The 24197-nt window shown below is 47.4% G+C and overlaps 2 protein-coding genes across 5 annotated transcripts in view; one reads left to right on the forward strand and one right to left on the reverse strand.

Moving 5' to 3' along the window:
• NADK (NAD kinase) overlaps window positions 1–9441 on the forward strand; it is a 48110-nt gene extending 38669 nt beyond the window's left edge. For both annotated transcript variants that reach the window (XM_048519227.1, XM_048519228.1), the window contains 5 exons: window positions 55–209; window positions 1389–1488; window positions 2852–3009; window positions 4618–4700; window positions 5412–9441. In XM_048519227.1, coding sequence (XP_048375184.1) covers window positions 55–209; window positions 1389–1488; window positions 2852–3009; window positions 4618–4700; window positions 5412–5562 — 647 coding nt within the window. In that variant the 3' untranslated portion in view covers window positions 5563–9441. The remainder of the gene's footprint in view (window positions 1–54; window positions 210–1388; window positions 1489–2851; window positions 3010–4617; window positions 4701–5411) is intronic.
• A 2076-nt stretch (window positions 9442–11517) lies between these two features.
• LOC125445435 lies at window positions 11518–24015 on the reverse strand. Of its 3 annotated transcripts, none has more exons than XM_048518447.1 (9): window positions 23879–24015; window positions 21760–21880; window positions 21285–21438; window positions 18885–19030; window positions 18219–18395; window positions 17586–17702; window positions 17206–17292; window positions 15425–15572; window positions 11518–13353 (listed from the first exon to the last, which is right to left on the reverse strand). In XM_048518447.1, exons 1-9 carry the CDS (start codon window positions 23896–23898, stop codon window positions 13322–13324), a joined length of 1002 nt encoding a protein of 333 aa, XP_048374404.1. In that variant the 5' UTR covers window positions 23899–24015; the 3' UTR covers window positions 11518–13321. The 3 variants fall into 3 exon arrangements, with proteins under 3 accessions (XP_048374404.1, XP_048374403.1, XP_048374406.1); XM_048518446.1 differs by having other exon boundaries at window positions 17586–17732; XM_048518449.1 differs by lacking the exon at window positions 17586–17702.
• Between the last annotated feature and the right edge of the window lie 182 nt (window positions 24016–24197).

The raw sequence follows: 24197 nt of genomic DNA on the forward strand, positions 1-24197 counted from the left end.
TTCCTTTTGCTTAAAAAGATGCCATTTCAGTAAATATCCTCTCTCCATTTCTAGGCAATGCAGCTCTTGTTCTCCGAAGCAGGCTTAAAGTGAAAGTTGTCAAGGAACACAGAGAGAAGAAAATGATGATCCAGAATGGGATCGAAGAAAACGGAGTCATGTCTCCAGGCCTAGAGAAGGAGATGTTCAAGGACATCATGCAATATCAGGTTAGTGGCTTGGATAAAGGAGGGCCAGGCTTCAGTTTGCTTCCTCTTTGAATAATGAAATGTAAAGCTAAATATGTGTGGGTTGGGGGAAGGGAACAGGGTGTTTTCAGTTTCAAAACTGAGAGCTGGTGGTATGGTTGGAATTCGGGATTTGGGGGGGAGATCCAGCTAGGGCTGATCAGTTGGTCTGTGTCACTGGTTATCTCTCGCATTTTTATCCTGTTGTTCCTCTCAGGAATTCAAAACAGAATGCATTTTATTCTCACAACAACCCTGGGAGTCAGCTTAGGCTGAGAGAGTGGGAAAAGGGCTAGCCTAAGGTTAAAAAATGAGCGGGGATGTGAACAAGGAATCTAACCTTCTTTCCACCGCACCTCCTGGGCTCCCTGGTGCTCTGCTCAGCTGCTAAACTTACTGGCTGACCTTTGACCTGTGACTCTAAGCTGAACCTACTCCACTGGGTTGTTGGGAAGCTAAAATGGCAGGGAAGGGTTCTGCCCCAAACTGGACAAAGGGTGGGGTGAAACTGAAATTAAAAATTAAACATTGGTTCTGTTCATCAGATTATATTCTCTTTGAGCTGCGTTTTGATTATTCTTTAGGAATGTGTATCATACCAATAACCTGTTTTCCTGTGGTGTTTTTCACTGATTTGGGCCTTTAAAAAAATCAGTCTATAGGTACAAAATGAAAAGAGAAAATTAGTATTAATTTAAAAGATGTTATTGGGATCAGCAGTGTCGTAGTGGTTAAGAGCAGGTACATTCTAATCTGGAGGAACTGGGTTTGATTCCCCGCTCTGCCGCTTGAGCTGTGGAGGTTTATGTGGGGAATTCAGATTAGCATGGGCACTCCAAACACATGCCAGCTGGGTACCCTTGGGCTAGTCACAGTTCTTCTGAGCCCCACCTACCTCACAGGGTGTTTGTTGTGAGGGGGGAAGGGAAAGGAGATTGTAAACCCCTTTGAGTCTCCTTACAGGACAGAAGGGGGATATAAATTCAACTCTTCTTCTTTTTCGTTACAAGCCATCTTGAGTGCTGACCATAAAAGAGCAATATTTTTTTGAAACCTGGCAATGCTGAAAGGCGTGTACAAATGAAGTCGACACCCAAAGCTCCAGGCAAAATGTTTTGCTCTTGTGTAAATTATCAACTGGAATATATTTGCTGTTGGCAGGTCCTGAATGAAGTTGTAGTGGATCGGGGCCCTTCGTCATATCTTTCCAATGTGGATGTCTTTCTAGATGGGCATCTTATCACCACAGTTCAAGGAGACGGTGAGTCTGTTTCTACTTGCCAAAGGAGTGGAGTGTTTAGATTATGAATGGATACCAAATACAAAGGGGAAGGTACAGTGAAGAACCGTTCCCAGCAATGCCCACCTGAGAAGCAGTGACTGGAGATGTCAGAGAATGAACTCGGCAGGTAGACCACCATGTTTTGGCTCAGCCCTCCTTGAATAACGCCTTTGAAGCTCACGTGTTCATTTCTGATTAGCAGATCCACCCAAATAAGGTTTCCCTCTCTCAGGCTTAGCACCACTGAAAATCAGGTCCTCAAAGGAGCAGCAGTGGCGCAGGAGGTTAAGAGCTCGTGTATCTAATCTGGAGGAACCGGGTTTGATTCCCAGCTCTGTCGCCTGAGCTGTGGAGGCTTATCTGGGGAATTCAGATTAGCCTGCACACTCCCACACACGCCAGCTGGGTGACCTTGGGCTAGTCACAGCTTCTCGGAGCTCTCTCAGCCCCACCTACCTCACAGGGTGTTTGTTGTGAGGGGGAAGGGCAAGGAGATTGTAAGCCCCTTTGAGTCTCCTGCAGGAGAGAAAGGGGGGATATAAATCCAAACTCTTCCTCCTCCTCCTCTTCCTCTTCCTCTTCTCCTTCTCCTTCTCCTTCTCCTTCTCCTTCTCCTTCTTCTTCTTCTTCTTCTCCTTCTCCTTCTCCTTCTCCTTCTTCTTCTTCTTCTTCTTCTTCTTCAATGCACACATCTGTATAATGGGCATAACAAGATCCCCACCTTACATCTGTGTAATGGGCGTAACAAGATCCCCACCTATTGTCAGGCAGGCCTGCATGGTACATTAAGAGCAATCTGGAGAATCAGATTTGATTCCCTGTCCCTCCCCATGAGTGGTGAACACTAGTCCAAAGAACCGGGTTTGATTCTCCGCTTCACCACACGGTGGACTCTAATCTGGTGTGTTTCCTTACTCCTACGCATGAAGCCTGCTGGGCGACCTTGGGCCAGTCACAGTTCTATTGTGGGAGAGAGGAAGGGAAGGAGTTTGTAAGCCACTTTGAGACTCCTTGCAGGAGAAAAAGGCGGGGTATGAATCCAGACTCTTCTTCAACCCACTAAACCAAATTGAACCCATCAAGTGTGAAGGGTGGGTTTGGCAGACACACAACTGGTTTCGTTGATCCTGGCAACAGCAGAAAAAAGGGATGGGGGCGGTCTGATTCGAAAGATGGCATATGAACATTTTAAATAAGTAAGCATACGATTCAGCGGGTGGGCTGCATTGGCTGGGTGGCATCGCCAGACCTATGGGAAAGCGAACGGCTGTATCTGCCCTGATCACGAAGAGGCTGCAAACTCAAACTGCTCTTTGTTTATTCCTCCTTTCCTTGGCATCAGGAGTCATCGTCTCCACCCCAACGGGTAGCACGGCATACGCAGCCGCCGCAGGAGCCTCGATGATCCACCCAAACGTTCCAGCGATCATGATCACTCCCATCTGCCCACATTCGCTCTCCTTCCGGCCCATCGTGGTTCCAGCCGGAGTTGAACTGAAGGTTTGTTCTTTCATTCTCATCCCTTGGTATAAAAAGGTACGCCCGTGCAAACCTCAGCTGTGCGTTACATAATCCAACAAAAGCACGTTACGTATTGTGCCCAAACATGTTTAAATCCCACACAAAGATTATGTTCTGTCAGCTCCGTCTGAAAAGGAGCAATTCAAGGCTTCTGGTTGCCCGGCCGGTTTTCTTGGAGATCTGTTTTGAAAACCCCTGGGGCTGGCAAGCTCTGCCATTGCTTTCCTCAGGCGGCATTTGCCTTCTAGGTTGGCAAGTGAGTTGCCAGGCGGCAGCTGCAGCTCCACCCCCATCCCTGAGGCCAGGTGTGAGTCTCAAAAGCTTCCAGGTGCTGATTATTAATTCTGATAGTTGCCATAGTCTCCATAGAACAGTGAGATTCAAATCCATTTGCCCCTTAAGAGACCAGCAAGCAGGGGTGTACCACCCAGGGGGACATATGGGGTCAAATGTGTCCGGGCTGCGGCCATTTAGTCACGTGGGGGCCGGAAAATCGCCCCTCACACCTCTCCTCCTTCTCTCGGGTCCATACACTGACTTCAAGACCTGGTGCAAAAAAACATTGTTTGGTCATGGTGGGGGAGCGTGATTTAATTAGAGCAGAGAGGAATTCTGTCCCTGAGCATTTCTGGCTGGAATAAAAAAGACTCAGATTCCCATTTCTACTGATGTCTGACCAAGGAGAGCTTTGACTCTTCATAGTTTATACCCTGGAACTCTGGTTGGTCTCTAAGCTGCTCCTGAACTCAAATCTTAATTTCTGGACTCTCGCCTTGTGGGTTTTGCCTGTCTAAGAAAGGGCTGGGGCAGAGCAAACCCTGGTTATCTTTATAGTTCACCTCATTATTTGAGTCTTGTATATTGCTTGCCAGCTCCAGGAGAGCCAGCGTGGTATAGTGCTTAAGAGCAGGTGATTCCCCAATCTTCCACCTGAGTGGCAGAGGCTTATCTGGTGAACCAGATGTATTTCCGCAATCCTACATTCTTGCTGGGTGACTTTGGGCTAGTCACAGTTCTCTCTGAACTCTCTCAGCCCCACCTACCTCACAAGGTGTCTGTTGCGGGGAGAGGAAGGGAAAAGAGCTTGTAAGCCACCTTGAGTCTCCTTACAGGAGAGAAAGGTGGGGTATAAATCCAAACTCTTCTTCGTCTTCTTCTTTGTACACCAGAGACAGTTTCTATTAAAACGCAAACTGCCTGAGTAGTTCCTCTCTTCACCATTCCGCAATACCCACCTTTTATATGCTAGGAGCCGCAGTGGTGTAGGAGGTTAAGAGCTTGTGTATCTAATCTGGAGGAACCGGGTTTGATTCCCAGCTCTGCCACCTGAGCTGTGGAGGCTTATCTGGGGAATTCAGGTTAGCCTGTACACTCCCACACAAGCCAGCTGGGTGACCTTGGGCTAGTCACAGCTTCTTGGAGCTCTCTCAGCCCCACCTACCTCACAGGGTGTTTGTTGTGAGGGGGGATGGGCAAGGAGATTGTAAGCCCCTTTGAGTCTCCTGCAGGAGAGACTCAAAAAATCCAAATGCTTCTTCTTCTTCTAAAAGTTTTCATAACGTGCCATTCATTTTTATCTTGCCTTAGATCATGCTGTCTCCTGATGCTAGGAACACTGCGTGGGTTTCGTTCGACGGGCGAAAGAGACAGGAAATCTGCCACGGTGACAGGTAAGGCCATGATTCTTCTCAGTTCTGGAAAGCATCTGGTTTTGACTGTCAATCCATTCATCCCTCATTCAGCAAAGACCCACAACAGCCAGTTCCTAATGTTCTGTCTTGCTCCACCAATGTTATGTCATGCTTTAGCACATGATGCTCAGTGGCTGAGGAGCCACACATTACCCTTGACGTGCCACTTGTGGCTCTTCTGGACACCATTCCTCCACGTGGCGCCTGCCACACGTTTGGGAAGAGCAGGCAAGGTGTTTGGAGTTGGCAATTGATTCCCACCTTAAAACAGCCACTCCCAGAGGAACAGGAAAGCTGTGCTGTCTCTGAGGTACAGGACTCATGCTAAGGCTCTCATGCTGAGAGCCAGCATGGTGTGGTGGTTAAGAGCAGGTGCAGGTGTAATCTGGAGAACCAGGTTTGATTCCCTGCTCTGCCGCTTGAGCTGTGGAGGCTTATCTGGTGAACTACATTAGCTTGTGCACTTCTCCACATAAAGCCTGCTGGGTGACCTCGGGCCAGTCACAGTTCTTTCAGAACTCTCTCAGCCCCACCTGCCTCACAAGGTACCTGTTGTGGGGAGAGGAAGGGAAGGAGATTGTAAGCCGCTTCGAGACTCCTTCAAGGTAGAGAAAAGCAGGGTATAAAAACGGACTCTTCTTCTCAGCCTGCATTGGAGACATGCTAACGGACGCCTTCTGTTTCTTTCAGCATCAACATCACTACCTCTTGCTACCCCCTTCCCTCGATCTGTTTCCAAGACCCCGTGAGTGACTGGTTTGAAAGCCTAGCAGAATGTTTGCACTGGAATGTCCGAAAGAAGCAAAATAACTTTGCCGTCGATGAGGAAGAAGAATTTTGAGCCTCAGCACTGGGGGGAAACTCACAGGGGAGCCATCTAATGGCTATCCTCCTCTCTGTACAAAGTGTATTTTTACGCTCGTAGCTACTTGGGAGTAGACCAATATATATACACATATATATATATATTTTCTAAGACAGCGATGTACCTCATATCAGTCTGTTCTGCTGATGACCAGATATCCTGTTTCTTGTCTATTGCGAGGGTGTGCTGCAAGAGTGAAAGGCAGGTAGAGCTCTTTGTTCGTAGACGTGCGGCGTGTGTTCCGAATAATGTGTTTTCTAAGCGAGGTCCTCGGAGGAAGCCTCGTTACAAACGAAAGGAAGTTCCTTAGGTGTTTATTTGCAAATCCACACATTTCTACGACGATGACAACTTTGCGGGTCGAGAAGATGTGCGACGAGGACGAAGTGGCACTTAAAAGAAAGTATTTCCTTTGGTTTGTCAAAACTGTCTTTTCTGTGTTCTTACTAGAAAACATCCCTATAGCAAAATGAGGAGGCTGGATAGCAATATGTTGTCTGCTTGGCGTTTTTTGTTTCCTTTCTTCGACTTAAATGTATTTTTACCGCTGCTTAGGAATGGTGCTTTTGGTTTGTTTTTGTGGCCGCTGTGATTCCCTGCTCGTTGTCTTCATAGTAATTCTCTCCTAGTTGTTAACACTACCTGTAGTTCATACCAGTTACCTCCTCAGTGATGATCAAAACAGGCAGGTCCATTAAAATTTTTGGCTTCACGGAGAGAACTATTGCGGTGAAAATTCCAGGGTTTGCCCTAGAAGTCACGGCACCATTCAAAGACTGTTCTCTGGAGTTTTTCCCATTACATTTGAAAGACACAAGGCCCTGTTGGGAGAGGCAGGCTGTACCCTGAAAGTGAGCATGAAAAATGCCTCCTGCAAAAGCCTGGGGAAATTTATACAAGAACATTTAAGCACTTTGAGTATGAGATTTGTTTCTGCTGGGCTTGCACAGTGCAAGATGTTCCTGGTGGATTGTGCAAAATACACGAAACTGGAATGGGATGACCTCGCAGGGGGAACAACATGCCTGAGAAATAATTACGATTAAACTTAAAAAAAAAAAATTCTTGTGCACGTGACAGCAAATTTCTGCAGTTTCCTGTTCTGACTGCAGGAGTTTTTGCTTGCAGTGATGGCTTCTCTGACGAGCTGCCCTCAACACGTTTGGAATGGTTTCAGAGGCACCATCCGGGAAGCAGAGGCAGGAGGGGCCCAGAAATGTCACTGTTTGTATAGGCCCTCCCTCTCTAGTCCTTCAGCTTTGAGTCTTGCCCCAGGTACCCCTGCATGAACTGGCACGGGATGGCGAATTCTTTGCCGGCTATTTGGCTTTCTACTTTTCCTCTGCCTCACAGTTATCCTAGAACCAACCTCAAGAGGCGTGGTCCGTGATTGCTGCTGCTGCATAAACAAGACTGCAGGTTTCACCTGTGTGTGTCTGGCAGTTCCAAAGCTTCTGTGTGCTTGGGAAGGGAGAGTTGTGTTGTTAAAACACAATGTGAGAAGCAATTCCGACATGCATCCCCAGTCCCCCAGACCCACAAGTCTCCCGGGATGCTCCTCTAAACTGTGGCGACTTTGTACATTGCCTGTGATGGGACCCCACAAAATGGCCCTCGCCTCTGTAACGAAAATTAAATGGACGCGCTTCCTTCTTTGCTAGAGCGATGGCCTTCAGGGTGACCAAGCATCTTGTACGCTAGCATCTGACAAGAAGAGCAGGGGACATTCCGAGCGGATTTGCTCCGGTGCCTTCAGCACACTTTTTATTTTCAGGTCGTCCTCCATATTTTGTTTGTGATGCACCTGTAGTGTGATGTGCATATTTTGGAAACAGTACATGGCTTTGATGAAGAGATGTAAAATGGGAAAGAATGCCAGAAGTACGTTCTGCAAACAGATTTCCCTCCTCAGCTCCGCATATCCAATCGGTTGCCACTGTGGGCTGGGATGCACATAAAGAGGATCGAACTGGTACATTGCCAAGATGGCAGAGTGGAGTTTCTACTTCAGGTTACTGCAGCAGGGGTGACACTGTTGAGCACCCCAGACACACAGGCACAAACACTTTTAAGGTCCTGCAAATAGAATCTGGCGCATTGGAGAGCAGGGTCAGCACACTGGGGCATCTACCACCAAGCAAATCTTGAGTTATCCACTAGGAAGCTAGGAGGGATGTCTTCCTACAGACACCGAAGGGGCCTCTGGCAAACTCTCCCATTTCATGCTTGGAAAGAGCCCCAGGGCAGAGGAGCTTGGCGCTCTTGTGTTCTTTTTAGCCTGTTGCAGAGGCGTACCAGGGGAAAATGGCACCCAAGGCAACACCTGCTCCGAGCGCCCTGCACTCCATCTACCTTAGCCGGTGGCGGCCCCAGGCAGCCAGGCCGGGCCAAGGGGCAACCTGTGACAGGCTCCCGGCCCTGCTGCTCAGTGGGCACGGGGGGGATGGGTATCCGGGGGGGGCGATTTTGTGCCCCCATGTGACTGACCAGCCTGCGCTCAGGGACATGTGACACCACATGTCCCCATGGCCGGTACGCCCCTGGCCTGTTGAGGTGTCAGTGAGCTTAATGTCAAAGAGGCAAACTCTGCCTCCCCCGAGGGCACATTTGGAGGAACTAATGGAGGGCTTCTGGCCCACTTGCTGCCACCCCCTCCCAATTCGGAGTTGGCCCAGTCAGTGAACAAGGTTGAAGTCCATTTTTCCTTTGCCTCTGGTGTTCATATTTGAAAAGGAGGGATTTTTTTTGTCCCTTTCAAAAACTTCTATCTCCTTCCCACGTTCGGAAGCAGCACAGTCCCACCCTTCCGCCCCAGGACTCTACTCCCGCATCCTGCTATGTTTGCAGAGCAGGCTGTCAAAAGTTTACATTTATGTTTGTGATGCATTCCTCTTGACACTGCCCACCCCCCATCCCTGGTCCAAACCTTAGGACGTGGCTGACCTCTTTGAAGTTCTCGAGAGGAACTAAACTTTGTCAGCGAGCCTCAAGATCCTGGGTGCAGATTGATTTGATCGAAAAGACGGGGGAGAGGAGAAAACAGCGCTGGCATTCCAGGCAGCCAAAAGTTTGCTCCATTTTTCACTCTCTGAACAAGAAGATAACAGGGCGACAAAGCTCACTTTCTTTTCCCCTGTCTAAATTGTTCTGTAAACGTTTCTCCTCGTTGTTTTCCTCTTTGGAGTTGTTTGTGTCAGCTTGACTTTTGCAAAGAACAACTCAGCAATAGCATCGATTGCACCTAAACAGCACTGGGATAGTAAAGCGAGGCTTCTAAATACCTTGAGAACTAGAAGGATGGTTCTGAGTTGTCCCTTGGAGTTGGCCAAGCAAAATGTGTCGAGCCTCCCCGCTTGGAAAGATGTTTGCTTTACTGTTCAGATCTCTTGTTTTCACTTGGATTTTGTGGTATGATTGTGGGCTGTCATCATTTGTGTGTGTGTGTTGTTGTTTTTTTAAGTCACATACGGGTTTCGTAGAGGGCAAAGTATTATCTCGTTTGGGAGAGCAGTCTTATTTCCTGAGCTGTAGAAATGGAGCTTTGCTTGATTAGAAAGACTTCTTTTCTTTTCTTAAATGCAATAATTTAAAAAAAGGAACAGGGTAAAAGCGTTCGAATTTTTAAAAAAATTCTCTGTATTAAGTACGCTGATGTGGAGGGAAGGATTAGTAGGAGAGGCAGAAGGGCAGAGAGAAGTGAAATAAAAATGTGTAGAGGTTTGGGTTGGGGGGGTTAGAAGTGAACAGCAGAAATTCATATTTTAAAAAACTGTAATTAATGGAATTTTTCAGGACGCGTGAAGAAAATACGGATTTTTTTTCCTAAATAAAAATTTTATATATTGCCTTCCCTAAGAGACCTTCCTTTATTGCTATTTTGCCAGATGAAGTCACTTTAATTGCAGGCATACCGATCGCACCGAACTTCCTTGCTGACCAAAACTTCAGTTCGTTTTTGTTTTGATCTGATCGCCAGATGCTGCAAGTGGAGTCCCGCTTGAAAAACAAATCTTTTCCAGTGTGTAACACAGTGTGTAACAGACTTCCCTCTGTGATACACCTCTGAAGATGGCAGCCACAGATGCAGGTGAAATGTTAGGAACAAGATACACCAGACCATAGCCACACAGCCCGGAAAACCCACCAGAACCAGTTGAATCTGATCATGAAGCCTTCGACAATACATTGAATCTTTTCCACCTCTCCTTTACTGCTAGAGCCCTGCGTGCCCCTCTGAAACTTGTGGGAAGGGAACAGCATGAGATGTGGTTATGGGGCAGCCTCCAGAAATCACAGCACTCCACACCAGGGTTTGGATTCAGGCCTACAAGGTTCCAAATCCTCAATTTTCTATATGAGAGCCAACGTGGTGTAGTGGTTAAGAGCAGGTGCAGTCTTTCAGCCCTACCTACCTCACAAGGTGTCTGTTGTGGGGAGAGGAAGGGAATAGAGTTTGTAAGCCACCTTGAAGAAAGGGGGGATATAAATCCAAACTCTTCTTCTTCTGCATAGGCGTTCAGGAGCCCAAGTGTGTTACACTGCCTGATCAGGCCTTTTTGGTTCTACAGGCAACAATTCCTGTAAAGCTGAGGCAATTGCTCAGATGAGGGTGTTGTAATTTTGGTAGCCAAATCCCTTACAAACCCAATCCTAAAACCATAAAACATTATAAAAATTCCTACCCCTAAAAATGGGAGGATAACCTGAAGGGGCCCCTCATCCCAGCTATGGAGTGGGGGTATTTACCAGGCACCAAAAGGAGGGTAGGCACCTGTTGAGAAGGCCCGGAGTGGGAGGGAGGGGCGGAAGCCAGGTAGGCCTCCCCCTCCGATCTCCGTGCCTGGGCAGAGATATATGGGTGGATGCGGTTTCTCAAGTACCCAAGACTGAAGCTGTTATTAATCAATATGTACACTGCTGGAGAAAGGCAATGATTAAGGTAACCAATACCTCAGAGTATTTTTTCCCTCAGTCGTGGAAATGGAAGCTGTGGAGTCACTTTTTACTACACCTGCATTAGAATTTGATAGAGGAGCAGATTTGATGTGGAGTGGGGGAAGGATGGATCCAGAACATGGATTGCATATTGGCCACCCTGCTTTAAAAAATTAAAAGTAAAATCCTATTCAGTTGCTCTAGTCTAAACTCATTGAAATCAATGGGTTTAGAATGGCAAAACTCGCCTTAGGGTTGCACCAGCGTTGTATAGTGGTTAAGAGCAGGTGGACTCTAATCTGGGGAACCGGATTTGATTCCCCACTCCTTCACATCAGCAGCAGACTCTTATCTGGTGAACTGGATTTGTTTCCCCTCTCTTGCACATGAACCTTGCTGGGTGACCTTGGGCTGGTCACAGTTCTGTTGTGGGGAGAGGAAGGGAAAGGAGTTTGTAAGCCCGTTTGAGACTCCTTACAGGAGAGGAAGGCAGGATATATACTGTTGATGAGGATGGAAATATTGCTGCCTGTAAAGGAGATCATTTCCCCCGGCTTAAATGTAAGAAATTAACATTCCTGGAAGCATAATATGATCGATCACAACACCACACTCTTGTTTGCTCTTCAGGATTTATAGTTCTGCAGAACTCGAGCAGTTCATTTCTGAGATATAATGTGGGTGGGGAGACCAGTCACGTTGACTAAGGTGAGGTCTAGAAAGATGGATATCGCTTCAAAATTAAATAGAGTATTTTTTTCAGCAGATCTAACGAGTACGTCTTGTTCTACGATTCAGCAATGATTTGTGAAAGGGAAGAGTATAAATTCCACTTCCCGCACATCACATCAGAGACTTTGGCAAAACGTTTGTGGCTGCAATCATCCTTTGGCGCTGCTTCTTTTGTACAATACCGCGTAGACCTTATTGGGAAAATCCCCTCTTGTCAATGTGAATTTCTTCACAGCCGTTGCAATCCAAAACCCAACAGCCACCTGTTGTTATTGACACTTTATTGAAAAAATACAAGGCTGGTAACAAACCCTTTTGATAAAATAACAAAGCTTTAAAATTTTAGTACTCAACACATTGGGTGGAAAAGAAAACTGTAAAATAGCATGTTGGTTGAGCGTGTGAGAAGGTGAGTCAGTCATTTTGCAAGAGCAGGAGAAAACTGCGGAGTGGGGGGGGAGAAGAAGGGTTAAAAGTCAGTTATTTAGATTCTGCAAGACGTAAGCCATGCTAACAAAGACACGAGCTCATTGCCGTTTCTGGAGGGAGCTGGAGAATTTTCTTATCTGGCCTGTGGTGAATTTGTATGAGCCATTCCGGGGCCAAAGCTGAAATGCACGGCTGCTGCGAGACTCCATAAAGAACACGCCGCTCCTAAGAGGTAAAATGTGGGCCGATTGTGCAGCGGCAGCTGTAAATATGCAGTGTGCGATCACACTGTGAGCACTACGGAGCGACGCAAACCTGGACTGTCAGGCAGCGTGTGAAACTTAGGAGTGGGGAATCAAGGCCACAGGGTCTGGAGAGCCCTGGAGCTGAGCCATCAGGAAGAGAAGAGCAGCTGTGTCTATCTTGCACTTCGAAGGAGCTCACTAGGAAGTTCCAGCCCTTGACCTTTTTGTCCCTGGATGAGTATGAGGAGGGGAATGATTAATGTGGCGTGCACACGTTCCATCTGCTGTTCAAGGTACCTTGCCAGTACGTCTTGCTCCCAACCTAGAGATGGCCCCAGCAGGCAACGTTCTCTGATTGTAATCACTATGTTGGTAAGTCAGCCACCTCTGGGGCGAGCGTATCACAGGACCAATTAAAAAAAATTGAACTTTGCCTCTTGAGTGTCTCTCTGAGGCCACCTGATGGAAGGGAATAAAAACAGGTGCAGAAATCCTGCAAGGTTTCAAGGTATGTCAAAGCAGTGAATTGCCTCCTTGTCAAATTTGCGTCCCACCTTCACTGAGGGAGCCCTGTAAGAATTCAGGTGTGCCAGGAAGGGCTGGGAAATGGCTGTTTTCTTTAGGTCGGGCCAGAGAGGTCTCAATCTCAGAGCAGCAGGGTTGCTGTTTGTGGTTGCAACCAGGTCGCAGTTCCTGCCAAGCAAACACCGCTTGCCTCATAATGATGTGGGGGAGTTTAAAAAAGGACGGTCCTTCTTTGTGTTCATGGTCCGCCTTCCCGCCCCCCCACGCTGGCAGTTGGGTACCTGAAGAGTGGGGCTGTGTGTCGGCTTGTAAATCTGGGGAGAAGCATCCGGCAGGGTCTCCAGATGATTGGGCCAGGTGAAGAAGGGGAAGAGAGGATTTCAGCTCCGGTTTGCAAGGAGTTTTGAAACGGTAGACGGGGAGCAAAAAGAGGGTGCGCTCCCCCAGCCATAACTGTGCCAAATCCCAATGCCCGCACCTACTTAAAAGGGTAGGCAAGGATGACAGGGAAGGAAGAATGCCCATGTTGGCTCTGAGCGACGCCAGGACCTTGCAGCAAGCCACACCGAACGGGTTATCACCGTGACTGGTTTGAAGCTGAGCATAGCAGCAAAGATGGAGCAGTGTGGAGAGATGGAGAGAGTGAACCACTTGGCTTGTGACCCCGAGGGATGGGTCAAGAGTCCCAGCTGTAAGGCAAGAGACGCCAGATGCCGCATGCTGCTAGGAAGCCCTTTCTTCTGCGATCTGCTCTGTGGGAGGGGTCTCACCTTTACAGGTCACTGGTGGGGGAGTACAGGGAATTTCCTGGGTGCAACGTTGCTCTATAAGAGCTCTGCGTCAAACCTCGTGAAGGTTGCCGCTCCTTCTCAGGAATCTATCCTTCCATAGGAAGAAAACACTGCGAGGGAGAGAGAGAGAGAGAGAAGAAAGTCAACTGTGTTTGAATGTGCTGATTGGCGGCCATGATTGTTTCGTGCACCTAAGAACACACAGTGGGATTTTACTTTGAAAAGAAGAAGAGTTTGGATTTATATTCCAGCTTTCTCTCCCATATGGAGACTTAAGGTGGCTTACAAGCTCCTTTCCTTTCCTTTCCCCACAACAGACACCTTGTGAGGAAGGTGGGGCTGAGAGAGTTCAGAGGGAACTGTGACTAGTCCAAGCCAATGTTGGAACTGATAGTGAACTGCATATTTTCAATCAGATCCACGAAAGACTGAGGGATCTGGAACATCATCGTTTCTATCCAACAAAGGCGGCTGTATGCTCTCCCCGCTCCCTCGGAATACAACCAAGTTACAGAGCAAGAGCTAAATATCTCTCATCTCTGTTATCCATTAACCAACGTCGTGCATTCATGCTAGCACGCCTCAATATTTTCCCATCAGCGTAACCTCAGGGAGATACCTCCAGATCCCTAAACATCAGAGACTATGCCGTTGCGGATGTGGATCTATAGAAACCATAACTCATATTCTTCTGGAATGCTGTCTTCACAGTAACCTGCGCATGATTTTAATTCACCCTCTGCTGCTTCCAAGACTTGAGCACTCCAAGTTCCAGACCACTCGCTTTCTGCTAAGTGACTGTAATCCATTGATCACCTTGGCAGTGGCTAAATTCTTGGAAAGCATTTTAAACACCCGTATTTAAATGTTTTTAAAGTTTTCTCTTTTAAATGGAAATATGCTAATAATTTATATGCCATTAAAGGTTAAAATGAAATGAAAATGAAATGACTAGTCCAAGGTCACCCAACAGGAATGTAGCAGTGTGGAAACACATCTGGTTCACCAGATAAGCCTCTGCCACTCAGGTGGAGGAGTGGGGAATCAAACCCAGTTCTCCAGATTAGAATCCACCTGCTCTTAACCACTACACCTCGCTGGCTGTCACACCAGAAGAGTTTAGAGGCCTATTGAAGAAAAGATGGCATGTATAATATCTAACTGTATTTTCATTGGGAGCTACTATTTAAAATAGATGCATACACGTACCTCCTGGCCTGAATAAGACATTTTAGTTTACGAATTTTGAAAGATACTTGTTTACTTAGGAGCAGCAGTGGCATAGGAGGTTAAGAGCTCGTGTATCTAATCTGGAGGAACTGGGTTTGATTCCCAGCTCTGCCGCCTGAGCTGTGGAGGCTTATCTGGGGAACTCAGATTAGCCTGTACACTCCCACACATGCCAGCTGGGTGACCTTGGGCTAGTCACAGGTTCTCGGAGCTCTCTCAGCCCCACCTACCTCACAGGGTGTTTGTTGTGAGGGGGGAAGGGCAAGGAGATTGTAAGCCCCTTTGAGTCTCCTGCAGGAGAGAGAGGGGGGATATAAATCCAAACTCCTCTTCTCTACATATGTGTATTTTACTGACCTCTGAAGAAGTCACTTTTTGGATCAAAACACATCTGGTCTTTTGTGGCAACTAGTGTTATACCCTGGAAGTGTATTGAGATAACACCTCATGAGGGTTTTGGTGTGGCTTGTTTTTAATTTTAGTCATTAGGCACTGTGCAGTGAAAGTTTTGTTATATTTTTAATTCCCCGCCCCCCACCCCCTATTCTCTCAGTCTTTTGGTTCCTTGCTGGCTGGTGGCCTCTCCGCCAATCCAGTCACCCTCTTCATCATTTGAGGCAACTGCCATACAATTCAGTGAATGCACCAGAAAAATCCACCAGCGTGGATCTGTCCCAAACGTGCAATGACTGGCTGAAGAACCTGGCTGTCGTTTTGGGCGGTACCTTCCTTTTGCATGGCAACTGCTGTCTTAATTCTAGCAAATGGAGATTTGCTAATAATAGGGCTGTAATCATATGTCTATGTTGCATTTATGTAGTGTTTGCTTCTGGGGGTCGGGGGGAAGCAAACTTTGAGGCTTTAGTTTTGGATCGGTTACAGAGGAAGATCATAAGTAGCGGCCCTGATCCAATATGAGTAGGATTGCAGAGTCAGTCAGCAAATACTTACTCCTTTCCCTCAACCCTTGCCCGAAGCTGTGGTAGACATGGAACAGCGCCCAAAACAGAACACTTTTAATTGCCACGGAGATGCAAGAGCAGGTGACGACGGCTGCTTCTAGAGCATAGGAAGTCCCTTGGCCCCACTCTCGGATAACCTGAAAAGACAACAGGGAGAGCAGGCATTGGCAATGGGGACCAGTTCATTTCCAAGGATGCTTCAGAATGAGAAGGTCACAAGAAGCGGTCCTCAATGCAGCTCCCACACATTCCATGCTGCCTGCTAATGCATTTTCTGGCACCTACCAAATTATCTTAGAAAGAAGAAGAGGAGGAGGAGGAATTTGGATTTATATCCCCCCTTTCTCTCCTGTAAGGAGACTCAAAGGGGCTTACAATCTCCTTTCCCTCCCCCCACTACAACAAACCCCCTGTGAGGTGGGTGGGGCTGAGAGAACTCCAAAGAACTGTGACTAGCCCAAGGTCATCCAGCTGGACTGTGTTGGGAGTGTACAAGCTAATCTAGTTCCCCAGATAAGCCTCCACAGCTCAAGTGGCAAAGCGGGGAATCAAACCTGGTTCTCCAGAATAGAGTGCAGCTGCTCTTAACCACTACACCAAGTCTAGCGTTCTGTTCCCTACAGCGGCTGACCAGCTGCCTCTAAGAAGCCCACAAGCAGGTTGAACTGCACCGGCGTCCCCTCCGCCACGCTTCCCACCCTCTGATACAAAGAGGTATACTGCCTCTGTTACTGGAAGTACTGTTTGCCTCTGGGTGGTGGGCTGGCCCTGCTCCCTTTGGACGGGTCAACGTTCTCTTAATATGTTCTGATTGCAAGATGTGAATTTTGGGAACATAAGAACAAGCCAGCTGGATCAGACCAGAGTCCATCTAGTCCAGCTCTCTGCTACTCGCAGTGGCCCACCAGGTGCCATTGGGAGCTCACATGCAGGATGTGAAAGCAATGGCCTTCTGCGGCTGTTGCTCCCGAGCACCTGGACTGTTAAGGCATTTGCAATCTCAGATCAAAGAGGATCAAGATTGGTAGCCATAAATCGACTTCTCCTCCATAAATCTGTCCAAGCCCCTTTTAAAGTTATCCAGGTTATGTGGGGGGAAGAATCCTTGCCTTCTTTTAAAGGATAGGGATTGTAAAGGGCTAAAAGCAAACAAGCAAGAGCCAGTTGGGACTGGGTTTGGGAGGTCTGGAAGGGGCCTAGAAGATCTTGGCATTCACAGACAGTATTTGTGGGAGAGAATATTCGTGTTTGTCTTTTCTGCTGGCAAGGGAACGAGCATCCCTGTCACGGCTCTCCGGCTCCCCTCCTGCCAACAGCTGCCTTAGAAAACATCTCTGCAAAGCTGTTAAAAGATGGGCTGTTGTGTCTGAATCCTGTTTGCCTTGACCAGCAGATAAAAACTCTGGGACTCTCTGACACTGTTCTGGGACACCATCTGGGATACATGATCCTTCCCTGCCAATCTACAGTATATAGCAGGACCATGATCTTGGAACAGTTCAAGACTGCTTTTAAAATGCTGCTCTTGAGACTGAACTCAAAGATAAAGAGCAAACCTCTGCTGTTGACAGCCATCTGTTAACATAAGTGAGTCTGTATGAAGACACCCTTGAGCATCTGTCGGCCTTCTTTCTGAGGTCTACCAAATGCCAGGCCCTGTCCAAAAACCCCCGCAAATGCAATTCCAGCAGAAGGTTGTGGACTATAGAAAGCCAAGGGGTTTTCTGGAGCCCTCCTTGTTAAATCAACAAATTGCCTGGCACGACTTACTGTATAAAGCAGGTAGGTGAGATAAGCCACTTCAGGTAAATTCTGACTCAGGAAAACCCAGGCTAAAGGTTTTAACTCTTTTAATATCTGTGGAAGGAAAAAGAAAATGCAGTTAGCGCCGAGTAACTGTATGCTGATGATCAGTGTGTTCTAGATGAAAAGGCATCTTGGATGTGTTTCAGCTCTATACATCTGGCTGTCTCTGTGTAAAGAAGTACAGCCCCACACAAGCACTCCTGTATCTGCGCTACAAAACATCACCTGGATTTTCCACCCCCCACATAACCCCAATAGCTTCTGCCCTGGGTGTCTGTCCCCACCCTGCTCCATGGTAGCTACGCCACTGGCTGTCGGAGTTGGTTTCTTAGGCAGATGCTCACAGCAATGATGCCGCAGGTGACTTTCAGGCAAGCCCAGAGAATCCCGACTGCCAGGAAGATGATGTGGAGAAGGGAGAGTTCCTGGAGGGTCGTGAGCAGCAGGACACACAAGCAGAGCTGGAAAGGAGAGGACAGAGATCCAAGAAGCTGCCGGCAGAGAAAGAGAGAGAGGCAGGCGCAAAGTTTGCCGCCCCTTAGCGGTACCACCATAGTTCATTTTCACTTTTGTTTTAAGCAAGTGGGTTTTCCCATTAATTATTCCAGGTCTTAAAATGAAGCAATCTGGGAAAGGCAATATCCAAAAGGGGAAATGAAATATGCCCAGTTTCAGGAAAGCTAAGCAAAAGCTGAAAGTTTTCCCACAGCCCAGCACTCGGCACTGCACCAGACATACACATTCATTAAAAATACATCATTTCAGGGGTATACTGCCTTCATACATGGAGGCTCCATTCCGCCAGCCTGACTAATATCCATTGATAGATGAACAGTGAGCCCTGTGCAGTCTCTCTACAGGCCTGCTTCCCTGTATTCACTCTAGAAATGCTGTTGCTGTTTGTTGCCCAGAGATGGACTGATACGCGCCAAGCGGCTGTACAGTCCGGGGAGCAAGGCTTTGAGAGCTGTGCTTACCTGAGCCTGGAGGTCAAAGGTCAGCATGGAAAAGCAGAGGTTCAGCATGAAGTACTGGGCTTGCAGACTCTCCAAAGCCCCGCCCACCCGGAAGGCCATCATGCTGTCGCTCTGAATGAGGACGACGGCGCAGATGATGTCAAAAGCCCCAACCAGGAGGATCAACACAAAACGAGCCTGGCAGTGAAGCGAAAGCAGACAGTTAAGCACAGTCCATCGGTCCTCCCCACGGCTGGCCTCCCCCACAATCAGTCCCTGGGGCACCTTGAATGACCTGAACTGGTCAACAGAGTCACACTGGCAGCCAGCAGGAAGCTGGAAGAGGTGGGTTCTTACTGCAGGGGCGGCAATCTTTGTTGGCATGTGATGATGTAACTTCCAGTGTAATCCAAAAATTGCACTGGGGCGATGCTCCAGCATTTGCCCCCAAACCTCTATGGCTTACACAGTGTTTCTGGGCGAGTACTAGAATGTCATCCCGGCGCAATGCGGATGCTTCCAGGTTGCAACAGAAGTAATGTCATCATGCAGCAACAATGATTGCCACTTCCATTTTGCTGGCCGGCTTCTGACCGCCAACCAGGTCAGCATTGGCAGACAGTGGAAAGAATGACCCACCTGGGATTTGGGTTCAGGGGAGGGCAACGGAGGACTCGCGACACTCACGATCAACTGTGGCTTTTGCTCCGAGGAGAGAACCATGAAGTTGATAACGGAACGCAGCATGACCAAGAAAATGGAGAGGATGAAGACAATCAGCTCTTGGCGGTTCTCCTGTAGGATTCCCCGGCTCATGTAGTAGATGCAGAAGACTGTCGAAAGAAGAAAATCATCCATCAGTGAGCAGCAGAGATGCAGGTGGGGTAAGAATCCTCCCCCAGAGCTGTGGGAGGTTTGCCACTCATGTCAGCTCTCCCCCAGAGCTGCGGGAAGTTTGCCATTTTCAGGATGCTTACGTTCATCTGGATTTATAGCATTTCTTTATCTTAAGGGCATGGGGAGTAGGTAACAGCTCTTCCTCAGACTTGGATGAGTCCGTGGAGGGAAGTGCTACTCTTGATCTAAAGCTAGGGAATGGAGTTTTTGGGGTCCCCAAATATTGGCTGTCTAGACCAGGGGTCCTCAACCTTTCTAAGCCTGTGGACACATTTGGAATTCTGATCAGCCCTGGATTAACCATAAAGCACGGAAACAAAAAGAGCAAGACTGACCAAGAAAAGGGATATTTTTAAAAGAGCAGCTCATGGGGGGGTGGGGGCGTGGAGAGAAGGACAAGGAATTTGATCTCTTCACTTGACTCCCACAAGCTCTTGGCCCTGGCTCAAGGAGCTCTGAAGAGTTACAGCCTGTTTATCAAGCCGATCTGCTCTTTCTCCTGTTCTGGACAACGGTTGTCCATCATCCAGAAAAACGACTCCTTGCTTCGGTGATGATAAGAACAAGAAATGTTTTTCTTCCAAGGCTGCTGCCAAAATCAAATTTGCGTCCAGATCTAATCGCTGTTGGCCTGATGAGAAGTAATTAATATTTAGCCTGGGTCATGTTGAAGAGGCAAGATGAGGGTCTCTGCGTTTTTTCTCACTGCAGTGATAGCAACTGCTCTTATGTAAGATCAGAACGGCCCTGTGTGTTTGGTGCTGATGTTTGTATTTCTGGTTAATTTCTGGGCTGTCTTTTGCTGTGGCCAGAGGCCATGTTCATCTCTAGCAATGCTGTGGAAGATCAGAAACATAAAGGAGAGAAAATGGCTGGGAGCGTTCACCTATCTGTGACTCCTGGCTTTCCGTTTAAGAAAGCAAAAGCAAGCGGCTAGTCCAGTGATGGCGAACCTTTTCGAGACCGAGTGCCCAAATTGCAACCCAAAACCCACTTATTTATCACAAAGTGCCAACATGGCAATTTAACCTGAATACGTAGGTTTTAGTTTAGAAAAAAACGGTTGGCTCCAAGGCGTGCGTTACTCGGAAGAAAGCTTGGTGGTAGTTGGTGGCTTTGCTTTGAAGCAACCGTGCAACTCTTCCAACGGGTGAATCACAACCCTAGGAGGGTTTACTCAGAAGCAAGCCCCATTGCCAGCAGCCAAGCTTACTCCCAGGTAAAGGATCGCACTGTAGTTCTTTGCATGAAAATCAGCGGGGTTTAACAGCACTTAACAGAGTTACCTACACTGCTTGCCCAAAACTAGGTCTTAGGTTTAATGCTAGTAATCGAGCTCAGCGGCCCAGGCCAGCCTAGATGAGTGGGGGGGGGGGCACTCTGTTTGCGTGTGCCCACAGAGAGGGCTCTGAGTGCCACCTCTGGCACCCCTGCCATAGGTTCGCCACCACTGGGCTAGTCCCTGTGGCCAGTTCCTTGGCACTGAGTGGCCCCAAACAGGCCTGCCAGGTAACTGCACCTTAAAAACAATTGTCATTGCCAGCTGAATCAGTGAGGCCGGAGGGAGAAGAGGCAGCTTCCTGAGCCCCTCCTCCATCATGAGAGGTAGTTGGGAGAAGTGGTTAGAGTATTAAACAAGGTTCTGGGAGGTCTAGGTTCAAATCCCCAGTTCGCCACGAAACTAGGTCAGTGACACCCTAACACACCTTGCAGGGTTGTTGTGAGGATAAGATGGAGGAAGAGAGAGCCAGGTGCCATTGGTAAAGCCCAAAGCAGCTGCCAGAAGCCCTTCTAGCAGGTCTGGATCCAGGTCTGTTGAAGAAGCCTCTACAAAACTGGAGCTGCCGTTGGCCCTATTTATTTGAATGTAACTATTTACAGTCCACCGATCTTACTGGGACTCAAGGTGAACTGCGCAGAAAAAAATCAATACAATCAGCAGAATGGGACACCCAGTAGACAATACAACAGGATTTGAATCGCCCTAACCTGGAACCAACTAGGGATCAGAAACAGGGGTGAAACAAAGCAAGTATTGACACTGCACATTAAACAAATGCAAAAACAAATGCAAATATTACATTGTATGTAGGAGCTTCCTTAAAAGCAAAGCAGAACAAACTATACACAGTGATATAATCTATGGCCCCTAACCCTTTACCCCCAGCTTCTGCCTGGACCGTTTCTTACCAACACCAATGAGCTGAATGAGAGAGATGGTGAAGTCTTCGTGAGTCTGCTGGACGAGGTTCTCCACAGTTAAGCCGATGACGCTCAGCAGAGAGAGGATGGTGACGCAGAAGTAGATCTTGACGGGAGAGGACAGCTCTGACCACGGCTTGATCTGCAACAGAAGGGCATAAGCACTCTTGAGGGCCAAACTTGCCTTGAATACACCACCAGAGGTCGCCATAGATCAGGTGTGACTTGATGGCAAAACCACAAAACAAAATATTTTGTTTTGGTCAACTGGAACAAGATCATCCTATTTGTTTCCAAGTTTTAGTAACAATCAAGGGCTCTTGGGCTAAACACACCCTCAATGCCAGATTTCCACCTGCTGGAGAAGTAACATAAAGACTTTGATGTGAATGGGCAAAGCCTACATATTCCTAACACAATGAATACAGCCGGCTTATAGCTAGCCAGAGACTTAAGTACTTACAGGACCACATGGCGTAGGGATAAGATCTTGATGTCTTGGCGTTAAGTTTGGCAAGGGAGGGTCTACAGTCTCATTTAGAAGTGAAGGAGCCAGAGTTTCTTCAGGTGGGGAAAGGAGAACTCTGAAAAGGGAAAAAAAGAATGGCTGGGGTTAAAAGACAATAAGATGTACACATATGGCTAGCGTGTCTATTTCTCCCTTATACTTTTTTAATGCATCATTACAGGTCAGGCAACAAGACTTTCTTGATGATACCACCTGTTCACCAAGAACAGATTAGAAATGCTCTTTTTCATCAAAGGGCATTTCACTGAAAATGTCAGTGCTTCTCTCTTAGGCTGCTTTGTTGTATATGGAGTGCACTTTTTCTATAAATCGAACTGCGAATGGCTTTGGGCCACTGGGAGAAATGAGATATAATTCTTTGAAATAAATGCTGCGCAGACAGACCCAGAAAACATGGATCATCAGCCTTGAAGTTTACTGGGTTGCCATGGGCAAAAAGAATCTTACTCTGTCCAAATTTACTGGTTTCACTTGTGTTTGATCCTCTGTTTCAGTGGCCCGCGTGGGAGGATGCAAAGCCAGGCAAAAAAAATCCAGTTGAGTCAGCTTTGCTATTAGTGAACAATTTAAGAGACATCGCAGGTGCTGTGTGATGTCCATTTCTACTTGTAGCTTTGGTTCTACCGGGAAGCCTTGTTTGATGCGACGGAAAAATATTTAGAATAAAATAATTCCCACTCACATACTGTGAATAAATCATCCTGCAGAGCTCTGATGACTGAGGGACGGGTTGGAGTTATTTTGCACGATTGAGATTGTGTTTAGTAAGACTCTATGTGTGTATGTAGGGGTGAACATACGTGGAGTACTCTTCCCGTTGGTATGCAAACAAATTGCCTGTACAATTAAACATCTGAAGTAGAATGGACCAGGAAAATCTGTTGACTTTAACCCTCTGCCACGAAAGTGAGAGCATATCAAAGTTCAGTAAACAAATACTGACTCATTGCAGATACCATTCTTGAGATCCTTTTACAAATGCAGCCAATACAGAATTGGGGCTTTGAGTTAGTGAAGCAAAGTATGTAACAACTGCATGCAGTATTGAGAAGATATCATGGGAGATGTTGGGGGGAAAGCATGTTCAACCTGATAACTTTGATGGTATCGTCCACTGAAAGAAACCTTAATCAGGTGTTTTACTATTCATATGAGCAAAGTGAATGTTTTGAGGAAGACAGTATGCGTTTTTAAAAAATCATACACCATGTGTTGTGTAAGTCCTGCTTCAGAAAAGCATTTTCTTCCAGTGAACATAAGAGAAAGCGGGAATATTTATTCTGAGCATTTTAACCTTGTAGTTCCCGAATGCTTTGTAGATTTATTGTGGCGCAAACATTCGTGGGTTATTGACGGCCCCCAATTAGTTTCCTGATGTGTGCCCACCATTGACAGGTTATTAGTAATATATATACACATACGCTTCAGGCAACTCATGAAGAGCACTATGGTGCATTGTGCGTGTGTGCACGCGCTGTAAACAGTGGTTTTCAAAGCCAACTCAGAGCGTACTGTCTTGACATTTGCATATAAAGTCCAAATTATAGAGGGCGGAAACAAGGATCCTCCACAAAAGCAGGCAGACATAATATCCCCTTGTTCTCTTAATGTCACACCTCCCATGTGAAAGGAAACCACAGTCATAGTCGATTCCTAACTGGACAATATCAACGTTCCTTTCGGATTCAGTAGTTTTGAACAATGACATCAGACTGCTGCACCTTGTAATATTGAATTTCTTTTTAAAAAAATTCTGGGGTGCATCTTAGGGTTTTTAAAAACTCGATTACAATCTTTTAAACGGATTAGACAACTCAAAAAAATTCAAATAATGATGCCATTTAATTCAAAACGATGCGGGCAAGAGGGGGAAAAAAGACTGAGCAATGACGTCACGACAAAGGGCGTGACGCCATCGTAACTTTGCACGCAGCCCAAAGCCGCCCGCGGACCTTTCGATGCGGACCAGAGGGAGAACTCGCCCTCCCAGACAACCAGATCCGCCCTCCACCCCCTGGCTACGGGTCCCCGCGAGGCCCAAGGCGGCGGCTACCTAGTATCAGGCGGCTCCATTGTGAAGAAAAGCGGTTACATGGCACAGTAGCTAGGTAAGCGGGCATCAGCTGCACTTCCGGGATGTGCCAACCACAGAGAACAGACCAGAGCGGCAAGTCCACGCCTGGCTTGAGAAAGCCGCCATTTTCATGGCTTTTCTGTGGGCGCTCTAGACGGCAGCATCTCTAGCATGGCACAGAATTGTAAAGCGGAAGCGAACGTTGCACAGGAAAATTTCGACGTTCAGGAAGTGTAGGCCGCGGGTGCCGCTCTAGCCATACTTCATTGGTGCTTCATTTCCTGATAGAGTGGGTTTG

Source organism: Sphaerodactylus townsendi, linkage group LG16, assembly GCF_021028975.2.
Source record: "Sphaerodactylus townsendi isolate TG3544 linkage group LG16, MPM_Stown_v2.3, whole genome shotgun sequence".
Taxonomy (NCBI): domain Eukaryota; kingdom Metazoa; phylum Chordata; class Lepidosauria; order Squamata; family Sphaerodactylidae; genus Sphaerodactylus; species Sphaerodactylus townsendi.